The sequence below is a fragment of the Gekko japonicus genome, unplaced genomic scaffold (genome assembly GCF_001447785.1).
Source record: "Gekko japonicus isolate JY-2015 unplaced genomic scaffold, Gekko_japonicus_V1.1 scaffold776, whole genome shotgun sequence".
Classification (NCBI taxonomy): Eukaryota; Metazoa; Chordata; class Lepidosauria; order Squamata; family Gekkonidae; genus Gekko; species Gekko japonicus.
Genome location: NW_015161428.1, coordinates 275,050 through 287,523, shown reverse-complemented (window position 1 = coordinate 287,523; position 12,474 = coordinate 275,050). Strand labels below are relative to the sequence as shown.

The following is a 12,474-nucleotide window of genomic DNA, read 5'->3' as shown; positions in this document are numbered from 1 at the left end:
CCCCTAGGGCACAAGTGGACTAAACTACTCTTTCTACATTATTTAAAGTAATTACTCTTAGCAGGCTGTCGCTCCAACAATGGTATCCCTAAAACCCACTGATCTCAATGGACTTAGGCGGTAACTCTCTTTAGAACTGCACTGCTAGTGAGATTCATCGCAGAGTGTGAATCTGCACCCAGGTCTCCCAGATGGAAACTAGACCACAATGGCTGTCACTTCTTTCCCCGTGACATGTTGAATTGGGTGTTGGTGTGAAGCAAACAGAACACAGTTTGAGTCCGGTGACACCTTTAAAAACAACAAACCCTTTTTGGACCCCAGTGATCCTGTCAGTTGCTGCCCGGTTTCGAATTTACCGTTTCTGGGTAAGGTGATTGAGAGAGCGGCAGCCGAGCTGCTCCAGAGTTTCTTGGATGACACATCGGCACTGGATCCATCCCAGTCCAGCTTTCACCCTGGCCATGCGATGGAGACGGTGCTGGTTGCCTTGACAGACGATCTCCGCAGACAGCTGGATCGAGGCGGGTCGGCGCTGCTGCTGTTGTTAGATGTCACAGCGGCGTTCGACACCGCTGATTACATTCCTCTGACCCACCGCCTCATCGACGTGAGAGTCCATGGGGGAACCCTCATTTCTCCATGGTTGGGGTCAGAGGGTGGAGCTAGGAGAGAGGGTGTCAGCTAGGTGCCCCCCTAATACGTGGGATTCATCAGGGGGCAGTCCGCTCCCCAGTGTTATTTAACATCTACGTGCACCCCCTTGCCCAGCTGGTGCAGGGTTTCAGGCTTGGGTGTCACCAGTACGCTGATGACACCCAGCTATATCTGCCACTGGACAGCTGCCAGAATATCGCCCCGCACCATTTGGCTGTGGATTTGGAGGCCATGGTGTGATGGGTTAACAAAGAGCAGACTGAGGCTGAATCCAATAAAGACGGAGGTTCTGTGGCTGGGGGGATTGAGGCATATACTTCCCACTCTTGACGGGGCGCCATTGGTGCCAGTGGAATCCGTCAGGGATTTGGGTGTGATCCTGGATGCCTCAACCATGGAGGCCCAGGTCACAAATCTTGCCAGGCTGGCGTTCTTCCATCTATGCCAAGCTCGACAATTAACCCCTTCCCTGTTGCGCCCTGACCTAGCCACCGTAGTCCACGCAATGGTCACCCCCGGGGCGAGACTACTGTAACTTGCTGTGTGCTGGCTGTTGGGGAAATGCAACTGTAGCACTTGTCAGTCTAAACTAACCCTGTATAAAGTGTTACCTGCACATGTTCCCACCCCCTTTAGGTTCGTGATGGTCTGGTGAGTGCCCCTTACCAAGGCGGGGTAGAATGTTAAAAGAAAGTTAGCTGGAATGCAACACATGGTTATTTAAACAATAAAATTGTTTATTAGCTAAAGACAAGCAAGGAATACAAAACAGAATACTTACTTCCTAAAAAAAATTTTTTTTAAGTCTCTGAATATGCGTTTGACTGCTTAGCTCGATTGGGTAAGTACTTCTGGGCAGTTTAATCGCATTTCTCCTCCGCTCCCCACCTTCGCTCGACAGTCTATGCGCATGGGAGGCGTCCACCACCACCCCGCTCGCTTTTCCCGTTCCAGACAGGGAGCGTCTTTTCTTTTAAAAATTGTTTCCGATTTGACTCACGTTCATAGTTGGCCTTCCGACCATGCTTCTTTCATCATTTTTCACGCCCGATCTCCTGCGCCCGGTTAGCTTCACTAATACCATTCGGTCTCTTGGCTGGAAGAACCACTGGAGCAGAGGGGAGCCTCGATTCTCTGGCATTCCGCCATCGAAGAGGCTAACCCCTCAGCGCTCCTTGGCCAGGGCCCCTTCGCTGGGCCCCTGGGGGGGTTACGAGCCTACTCGCCCCCTCCTTCTGCTGGAGCACGGAGACACCCCCGGGAAGTCCGGGAGGTGAGTCTGCAAGCATGCTGCCATAAACCGGAAGTCCAAAATGTCAGATGTTTGAGAGCCGCACGACATGAACAAATATTACCCACACGTTTTAACTGAAAAATATACAAATTTGTTTTTATTAACATTAAATGAGACTGCCAATAGTAAAAACAAAGGGGGTAAAAACAGATATTGGTAATGATATTTATTTGTTTGCTTATGATATTTATTTGTCTAAGAGAGAGAAAAAGAGAGAGAGGTGGAAAGAAATAGAAAGAGAGAGAGAGAAACAAAGAAAGCAAACAGATGGTGGGGAGGGGGGAGGAAGGAAGGGAGAGGTGGAAAAAAAGCAACTTTAACTTTTGTGTTCTCCAACACTCCCCCTCCCCATGCTCCCATGCCAACCAGCTTGGCTTGGAGAAAAGATTTAAAGAGACAATTGCCTTCTCCAAGCTGCAGACTGGGCCACAGGGTGGGGGCTTGGAAAATGCCTTTAATTTTTAATGTGTTCTCCAAGCCCCCTTCCCCTGCTGCCACACCAGCTTGGCTTGGAGAAGGGATTTAAAGAGACAAATACCTTCTCTGAGCCAAGCCAGGCAGAGAACTCATTTAACTTTAGAGGGGGAGGGGGGAAGAGGGAGGGAGAGAGAGAGAGAGAATAGATGGGGGAGGGAGAGGGGGAAAGAAAGCAACTTTAAATGTGTCCTGCAAGCCCCCCACCCCACCCCCACACTGGCTGGCTTGGCCGGAGAAGGAATTTAAAGAGACAAATGCCTTCTCCAGGCCGTGTGTGTGTGTGTGAATGTATTTAAAGTTGAAGTTGCTTGCTTTCTTTGCTCCTGCTCATCTCAAGCCTCCCCCTTGCTTCCCCAGCCACCCTGCCGGGAGCTGCACAACATGTGTGAAAGAGCCGCATGTAGCTCCCGAGCCATAGTTTGGCCACCCCTGATCTAGAGGAACTGGCTGGCCACTGTGTGAGACAGGATGCTGGATGGACCCCTGGTCTGATGCAGCAGGGCTCTTCTGATGTTCCATTGCAACCCAAACAATTTTGCAGAATGTGGCAGAGCATGCCTACCCTGGCCTGAAGGCTCCATTCTGCCCTGCCCTCCTAGAGGGTTCCCAACTCCCTGGAGGGGCTTTTCCTTTTACGTTCCAGTAGCCATTACCACCACCTGATCAATATAGGGATTCCCCACTGAAGAAATCAGGACCCCCCATTCGCCTTCCAAGCTCAGAGGCCTTGTCTCAGTGTCTCCCACTAGCCCAGCATCTGGCTACCATGGGGGCAGTTCCCTGCTTTGTGCGCCCCTGGGAGAATAACCAGTTGCCAACTGCTCACCTTCCCCCCTCCTGGGGCTCCCATTTTAAAATTAAAAAATAATGTTAATATACTTTTAGCACAATGCCAGACTAAGTCACGGAAAACAAAAGAAACTGTCAGGAAATGCAAATCCTCTGTTCCTTGCTCTATACATACCCTATCTGATGGTAAAATATAGGGCAGGCATTTTATCTTAAGTGTTCTAGTTGTCTAAAGATCTTTCATTATGCTCCTGGCTCTTTAGGCTAGCTGCATCGTCCCAAATGGCTGCCTGCTCCCAACCTTAGATGAGAGGTCTGTTCAGCTCAGCATCCCAAAGAAAAAAGAGCCCAATTTCCCCCTGCAAGGAAGTTTCATTAGCTCTCTGTCTCCTAGGGTTGCCAGGTTGCTACCTTTTGCCAGCGGGGGTCTCCTGGCCGCTCTCCTGGATCTTCTTGCGTGTGCGCAAAGTGTGCATGCCTTGATGACATCACCCAGAAGTGACGTCATCATGCTAGGGGCGTCGTAGGGGGATGCCCTAGCATTTGGCAAAAAACTCTACACTCACGATAGAGTGTTTAGCCAAATGTTAGAGCGCCTGCCCGCACCTGATGTGCCTGGCATGATGACATTACCTCCGGGTGCATCAGGTGCAGTGGGGCTCTTTGGGGTTGAGGCTCCCTCGCCACCCAATTGGTTGGCAGTGGATTTGGGGGCCCAAAATCAGAAGGAAACCCACCCCATCAGGGGGATGGCAACCCTACTGTCTCTGCCCCCATGACCACACCAGGTCAATGAAGCGTTTCCTCCAGCCCATTCCTGGATATTGAACCTGGGGTGGTCTAACCTAAAGCCCCCCAAGCAAAAACCTCCAACAGAAGGTTAAGACGCTCAGCAGTTCAAGACCTGAGTTGCCGCATGACGGAGTGAGCTCCCGTCTCTCGTTCCAGCTCCTGCCAGCCTAGCAGTTCGAAAGCAAGAAATTGCAAGTAGATAAATAGGTACCACTTCGGTGGAAAGGTAACAGAGTTCCGTGCGCCTTGGTGTTTAGTCATGCCGGCCACATGACCACGGAAATGTCTTCGGACAGCGCTGGCTCTTCGGCTTGGAAACGGAGATGAGCACCGCAACCCTAGAGTCGGATTCGACTGGCTTTCGAGCAAGGGAAACCTTTACCTTTACCTTTAACCAATAAAAATATTAAATATAAATAAAGAAATACCTTCCAGTTTAGGTCCTAAGAAAACAAGTAAAAACACCTTATCAGGGCCACAGTAACATCAATATGTATCATTGTACACAAATAGATATCATGAACTTACATAGTGTACTAGAGAATGCTGACATACTGTTGTAGTGTCAGAGGTCACAGAGAGGGGAAAAATTAGGTATGACATTGTAAAAGAATGTAAAGAGATAGTACCTATATAATGCAATGCTGATGTAACAATGACAATGCAAAAGGACTTAAGGCAATAATACCCATACAGTGCTGGTGTAATATTAGAAGTCACCGAAAGGGGAAAAATTTGTTTAGGTATGACAAGACAAAAGGACTTCAAGAGATAGTACCCACAGACAAAAAAAAAATAGCACAACAAATTATTTCACAATGCCATAAAAACATGCAATTAGACAAAGTAGTAACAGAAGAAATGTTACGCAATACCCATTTAAACAGATAGCCACTCAGTTTCTCCGTTTAATCCATGCGGTGTCAAATTATAAATCCAGGAGGTTTCTCTGGCCTGCAGAGGCTGTGCCAATTGCAAGATTACTCCCCCTTCAAGTTCTGTTTCCTGCCTGAGGAGGGGGGAGGAGGGGGGGGCAAGGCTTATCCGTCCCATTGTCTTTCCCGCTGGAATCATTCGCATTTGTAAGAAGGTGAGCAGATGTGCCAGCAAACGGGCTTCCTCCTCTGACTAGAGGAACAAACACCGCTAACATACACAGGGAAGGCTTTTGCTGATGGCCAGCCCTCCAGGAGACCATGCATTTCCCCACATAGGACAAATTCCTGACCGCTCTCAGAATTACATGACACAGTCAATCTGCTTTGGGTCCCCGTTGGGGGGAAAGGTGAGGTAGAGATGAAGTCAATAAATGTAAATAAAATAACTGCCTTGTGCACAGCTTCCCTGGTCAACCTTTCCTCTGTCTCGCGTCCCCTCCTTTCTTCTCTATTGTGCCCCCCCCGCGCCCGTTTTGACATGTATGGGCACAGAGCTCCCTGCATCTGCAAGCCACATCTCTGTTACAGACAAGTGGTTCATCTCCTAGATTTGCCAACTGTCAAGCCTGCCCTGGGCTCCAGTGGTAGCAACTTCTGTGGCCGCCACGGCAGAGGAGGCAGAGAAGGTCCGACAGCTCTGGAAGTGGAGGCCTGTTAAGGAAGAGGGGGAGCGTTGGGGCCTCAGATGGGCAGGGGGACGGAGTTTAATGCCACTCTGTAGGTCCCTCTACCTTCGTGCATCGGCTTCCCAGCTTCTCAACGTCCTCCCTGGACTCCCTTCTCTCTCTGTCAGCATCAGGTAGTCCCGAGCACGTCCTTCGGCCCCTTTGCTTCCCTCTGCTTTATACCCAGCTCCCTCTCCCAGCACCGTCTACCGGCCTCACCTCCTTGTGATTCCTCCCAGCCGCGCCCCCTATGATAAGCTCTGACACCATCCCTACGGCCTGGGTGTGGTCGGAGCTATGCCGGCGGTGGTCCTGTTGGCCTGGGGCTACGCCACTTGCACCGGTGTGCAGGGTCTCGTGCATTCACGTGTTCGCCGTCAGCTTCTCCCGGGCGCTGTCGGCCCCTCCTGGGGCTCCTCAAGGCTCTTCGCTCCACGGTCGGACTGGCCCAGGCTGTCGTGCCCCAGCGGCGCTGACAGAAGAAGAAGAAGAAGGAGGAGGAGGAGGAGGAGGAGGAGGAGATTGGATTTATACCCCGCCCTTCATTTGGAGTCTCAGAGCGGCTTACAAACTCCTTTCCCTTCCCCTCCCCACAACAGACACCCTATGGGGCAGGCGGGGCTGAGAGAGCTCTGACACAAACTGCTCTTTTTCAAGGACAGCTCTTATCAGAACTACAGCTTCCCCAAGGTCATCCAGGAGCTGCGAGTGGAGGGGTGGGGAATCAAACCCGGTTCTCCCAGATTAGCGTCCGTGCACGTGCGTCTCCTGGGTGAGTTGGTGGTCGTTGGGGTCCCTGAGGGGTGTGGGTTACGTCCCGGGACCCCGGGACCGAGACACCAACACTGGGTTGGAAAATCTCTGGAGATTTGCAGGGCGGAGTCTGGGAAGGGGAGGGCGCGATGCCAGACAGCCCGCCTTCCAAAGCGGCCATTTTCTCCAGGGGAGCTGGTCTTGGTCATCTGGGGATCAATTGCAATAGTGGGAGAGCTCCAGGTGCTACCTGGAGCTTGGCAACCCTGTCATCTCCTCCAAAGCAAAAGCAATCCATCCTTCTGTAATGCAGTTCTGCTGCCAGAGGCAGAAAGCAGTCAGGAATTTGTCCTGTAAAGTGTTTTGGGTTTGCCAAGAAAGTGCTTCTTTTATGCCTTTGGTGAGTATGGGTATCTAGAGCAGGGGTGTCAAACTCATTTGTTACGAGGGCCGGATCTGGCATAAATGTCACTCTGTTGGGCCGGGACATGTGTGCCATAAAATGTAATACCAGGTACCAGAGATGTAAACTGTATAAAGGACAGCAGCTGGTAACCTCCGAGTTGGTGCAGCTTCACTGCAAGGATCCATAGGCCGGGGAGGGGGGGGAGGAAATCCCACATAGGCCAACTGCAGAGGCAGCAGCGTAGTGCTGGGGCAGATGCTCCCATGATGCTTGACTGCTGCAGATGAGGTTGTTCTGCTGTGCTGAAGCCACAATGGAGAGGCTCCACCCACTCCCCCCCCCCAGCACTTCCTCCCTTACAACAGTTTCTCACGGGCCGCAGAAGAGCCCTGGACGGGCCTGATCTGGCCCCCAGGCCTTATGTTTGACACCCCTGATCTAGAGGCATAAGATTAGGCATTTTAGTAGTTGGGAAATGTAATGTTTTCTTCCCAGCCTGCCTGGCTTCAACTCAGACCAGTTATTGTAGCCGAACACCATTGCAGACCTCAGCCCTCTCCCCTTTCAGGTGGGTACAGGCAGAAATGGTTCTTCATATATTCTGGAGGCAAGCTGCTGAGTCCACTCTGATTTGAAGACTGGCCACTCACATGACTCGGGGAGCTTGCAGGCGTGGGGTGATGTGACCTGGCAACAGTGATTCATGCTATGGTCACCTCAAGATTAGACTACTGCAATGCTCTCTACATGGAGCTGCCCTTGTCTCAAATTCGGAAGCTGCAGCTAGTGCAAAATGCAGCGGGCAAGCTGTTGATGGGTCTCTCAGTACGGGACCACATCCAGCCTGTGCTGAAGGCATTGCACTGGCTGCCAGTAGCTTACCAGATTCGTTTCAAGGTGCTGTTTTTGACCTTTAAAGCCCTATATGGTCTTCCTACCTGAGGGACCGCCTTTCCCCATACGTGTCCCAGAGAACACTGAGGTCAGGGTCGTAACAACGTCTGACTCTCCCTGGCCCGAAAGATGCCAGGTTGACCATTACTAGAGCCAGGGCCTTTTCAGTGGCAGCTCCATACTGGTGGAATGAGCTCCCAGAGAATATCAGGGTCCTGCAGGACCTTTTACAGTTCCGCAGGGCCTGCAAAACGGAGCTCTTCCACCAGTCTTTCGATTAGGAGCTGCCACTGATAAATGAGCCACCGGAATACATCATGGCCCGTTGGGCCGGGACATGTGTGCCATAAAATGTAATACCAGGTACCAGAGATGTAAACTGTATAAAGGACAGCAGCTGGTAACCTCCGAGTTGGTGCAGCTTCACTGCAAGGATCCATAGGCCGGGGAGGGGGGGGAGGAAATCCCACATAGGCCAACTGCAGAGGCAGCAGCGTAGTGCTGGGGCAGATGCTCCCATGATGCTTGACTGCTGCAGATGAGGTTGTTCTGCTGTGCTGAAGCCACAATGGAGAGGCTCCACCCACCCCCCCCCCCCAGCACTTCCTCCCTTACAACAGTTTCTCACGGGCCGCAGAAGAGCCCTGGACGGGCCTGATCTGGCCCCCAGGCCTTATGTTTGACACCCCTGATCTAGAGGCATAAGATTAGGCATTTTAGTAGTTGGGAAATGTAATGTTTTCTTCCCAGCCTGCCTGGCTTCAACTCAGACCAGTTATTGTAGCCGAACACCATTGCAGACCTCAGCCCTCTCCCCTTTCAGGTGGGTACAGGCAGAAATGGTTCTTCATATATTCTGGAGGCAAGCTGCTGAGTCCACTCTGATTTGAAGACTGGCCACTCACATGACTCGGGGAGCTTGCAGGCGTGGGGTGATGTGACCTGGCAACAGTGATTCATGCTATGGTCACCTCAAGATTAGACTACTGCAATGCTCTCTACATGGAGCTGCCCTTGTCTCAAATTCGGAAGCTGCAGCTAGTGCAAAATGCAGCGGGCAAGCTGTTGATGGGTCTCTCAGTACGGGACCACATCCAGCCTGTGCTGAAGGCATTGCACTGGCTGCCAGTAGCTTACCAGATTCGTTTCAAGGTGCTGTTTTTGACCTTTAAAGCCCTATATGGTCTTCCTACCTGAGGGACCGCCTTTCCCCATACGTGTCCCAGAGAACACTGAGGTCAGGGTCGTAACAACGTCTGACTCTCCCTGGCCCGAAAGATGCCAGGTTGACCATTACTAGAGCCAGGGCCTTTTCAGTGGCAGCTCCATACTGGTGGAATGAGCTCCCAGAGAATATCAGGGTCCTGCAGGACCTTTTACAGTTCCGCAGGGCCTGCAAAACGGAGCTCTTCCACCAGTCTTTCGATTAGGAGCTGCCACTGATAAATGAGCCACCGGAATACATCATGGCCCTATGATATACTGTTGGATACCGCCTTTCATTGAAGAGATTGTTTAATGAATGCCGCCATCTACTGTATTCTTTATGTTAGTATTTTATGTAGTTTATATGAATTTTATTGTATTTATGCTTTTATTGTATTTTAATATCTGTAAGCCACCTTGAGCCTGTTTGTCTGGCAAGGCGGGATAAAAGTTGAAATAATAAATAAATAAATAAGGAAGATTCATATCACCAGTTTTGCTACTGAAGTGCTTCACATTAAATGTCAAGTAACTATAGAAAACCATGGACATATTACAGTATTGAGGCTTTGGTATTACACAGTTTGAGAAAGAAATACTGCATTACACGGCAATGCATACTGGAAATAAGTGCATGGAAGATGTATGTTGTTTGATTTTTAAAGGGGCCTATTCATTTGAAATGCAGACTTTTCCTTCTTTAGCTTTTGTAGAACTATGCTTTCTCAGGCTGCATGTCACTAAAAATACCAAATAAAAGTAGGACAGGTTTCCCAGTAATTGTCTGAAAAATGTTCTGGGAAGCATTTGAAGGGAAAATGTCACCATGGAAACGGGAATTCTAACAAAAGCCGTCAATTGTGCACAGTGTCTTTTCAGTGGTGTGTTACTTGAAACATGTCATCAGAAATAGATGCTTGGAGAGTAGCTCAAGTGTTTCTGGCAAAGAATACCAAATGGAAAGACAGAGTGTATCAACAAAGAGACTGTGGAAACTCCCCACCCCCATTAATTCATTCCGTGACTTCACACACAGAGAGAGAGACAACCAGAAGACAACATGAAGGCCCTGTCCGGACTGAGAACCCCTTCTCTTCCCAGTTACCACCAGCTATGCCAGAAGGAGAACGGGCACCATCCCTTCGTGTCAAGGTCCAGTCCACATTCTGAGAACCTCTTCTTCGAGCACCTTTTAATTGGCTATTTGCTGATATCTGTATGGGATTTAATGTGCTGTAAGGAGCTGCGGTGGCTCAAGTGGTTAAGACGCTGAACTGCAGGCTGTGGAAGATCGGTCGTTCAGCAGTTCGAGACCCGAGTGTGCCGCGTGATGGAGTGAGCTCCTGTCTCTGGTTCCAGCTCCTGCCAACCTAGCAGTTCGAAAGCAAGAAATTGCAAGTAGATAAATAGGTACCACTTTGGTGGGAAGGGAACAGTGTTCCATGCGCCTTGGTGTTTAGTCATGCTGGCCACATGACCACGGAAACGTCTTCGGACAGCGCTGGCTCTTCGGCTTTGAAACGGAGATGAGCACCGCAACCCTAGAGTCGGACTCGACTGGCTTTCGAGCAAGGGAACCTTTACCTTTTAAGCCACTTTGTGTTTGTAAAGGGCCGTCAAGTTGCAGCTGACTTACGGTGGCCCCGGCAAGGTGTTTTCAAGGCAAGTGAAAAGCAGAGGTGTTTTGCCGTTGCCTTCCTCTACAGAGTCTTTTTTGGTGGCCTCCCTTCCAAGTACTGACCCCGTTTAGCTTGTAAGATCTGATGAGATCAGGCTATACCAGGGTGGCCAAACTGTGGCTCAGGAGCCACATTTGGCTCTTTCGCACGTATTGTGTGGCTCCTGGCAGAGAGGCTGTGGAAATGAAGGGTAGGCAGGCCTCCCACAACGATCTTCCCTTCCCCAGCGAGTGTTCCCCTCCCAGGGTAGGCTTGAGGTTTTTTGGGGGGGGAGCAGAGAAAGAAAGCAACTCTAACTTTAAATGCATTCTCAAAGCCCCCGCCACCACCGACTGGCTTGGAGAAGGCATTTGTCTCTTTAAATCCCTTTGCCAAGCCAGCCGGAATGTGGGGGGAGGGGCTTGGAGGATGCATTTAAAGTTAAAGTTGCTTTCTTTCCACCTCTCCCTCCCCCATCTATTTGCTTTCTTTGTTTCTCTCGCTTTTTCTTTCTACCTCTACCTCTCTTTTTCTGTCTCTCAGACAAATAAATATCAGCAGCAAACAAATAATTATAGTGGGACAAAAAAACATCATTATCAATATCTGTTTTTACCCCTTTTGTTTTTATTTTTAATGTGAATTTTTAATGTCATTTAATGTTAATAAAGAGCAAATGTGCATATTTTCCAATAAAAATGTGTGTGTAACATTTGTTCATGTCTTGTGGCTCTCAAATTGTATACAAATATGAGTGTTAACAAACAGATGTGAGAACTAAGTGTGAGTCCAGATGTACAAGACCAAGAATGTTCAATTCTAGGTAGCTCGACCTAGGATTAGCTGCCCTGGCAGGGAGGGTAGGGGGGGGTGGGGTATAAAAGCAATAAATAAACTCTGGGGTGGGAACTGGAGCCCAGGCAGCCTAGGGTCTGAGGCGGGGACTCAGCAGCCTATAATGTCTTAGTAGCCAGTTTGGTGTAGTGGTTAAGTGTGTGGACTCTAATCTGGGAGAGCCGGGTTTGATTCCCCACTCCTCCACTTGCACCTGCTGGATGACCTTGGGCAAGCCGCAGCTCTGATAAGAGCTGTCCTTGAAAAAAGAGCAGTTTGTGTCAGAGCTCCCTCAGCCCCGCCTACCTCACGGGGTGTCTGTTGTGGGGAGGGGAAAGGAGTTTGTAAGCCACTCTGAGACTCCAAGGGAAGGGCAGGGTATAAATCCAATCTCTTTTTCTTCTAGTATCCACCCTCCAAAGCAGCCATTTTCTGCAAGGGAAGTGATCTTGTCTGGAGATAAATTATAATGCTGGGAGATAAGCCAGGCTTTGCCTGGAGGTTGGCAACCCTACCACCCCAGGCACTTACTTAAAAACAAGCGGAACTCACCTTTAAAGCAAGTATGTTTCCAGGAAGTCAGCGCAACGGTGTGCTTCCTTTTAAAAAAGAAAATGGATAAATATCTTATTGCCCAACCTGAAAGCCAAGATCCCGCTAACCTGGGTGAACTATGAGTAGGGGGGATGTGCGCGCACGCTGAGGCAGTCATACTTGTAGTCATGGTTGCCAACCATCTCCAGGGCCTGGAGATCTCTTTCAGAATTACAAGAAGAGGAGAAGAGGTTGGATTTATACCCCCGCCCTTCACTACCCAGAGGAGTCCCAGAGGGGCTTACAAACTCCTCCCCCTTCACCTCCCCACAACAAACACCCTGTGAGGAAGGTGGGGCTGGGAGAGCTCCAACAGAAACGGCTCTTTTCCAAGATCAGCTCTGAGAGAACTTGTGACTGACCCAAGGTCACACCAGCAGCTGCACATGGAGGCGTGGGGAACCCGGTTCTCCCAGATTAGAGCCTACGCACTGAACCACCACACCAAACTGGCAACCTCTCTCCAGGCTACACAGAGCAGTCCCCCCCTGGAGAAAACTTTGGAGGGCGGAATCAC

The 12,474-nt window shown here is 50.1% G+C and overlaps 1 protein-coding gene across 1 annotated transcript in view; it reads left to right on the top strand.

Annotated features, from left to right (window-relative positions):
- The first annotated feature begins 469 nt into the window (after positions 1-469).
- Positions 470-12,474, top strand: part of PSMD11 (proteasome 26S subunit, non-ATPase 11) — a 39,135-nt gene continuing 27,130 nt past the window's right edge. Inside the window, exon 1 of the mRNA XM_015428942.1 lies at positions 470-610. Within this exon, the coding sequence (XP_015284428.1) occupies positions 470-610 (141 nt within the window). The remainder of the gene's footprint in view (positions 611-12,474) is intronic.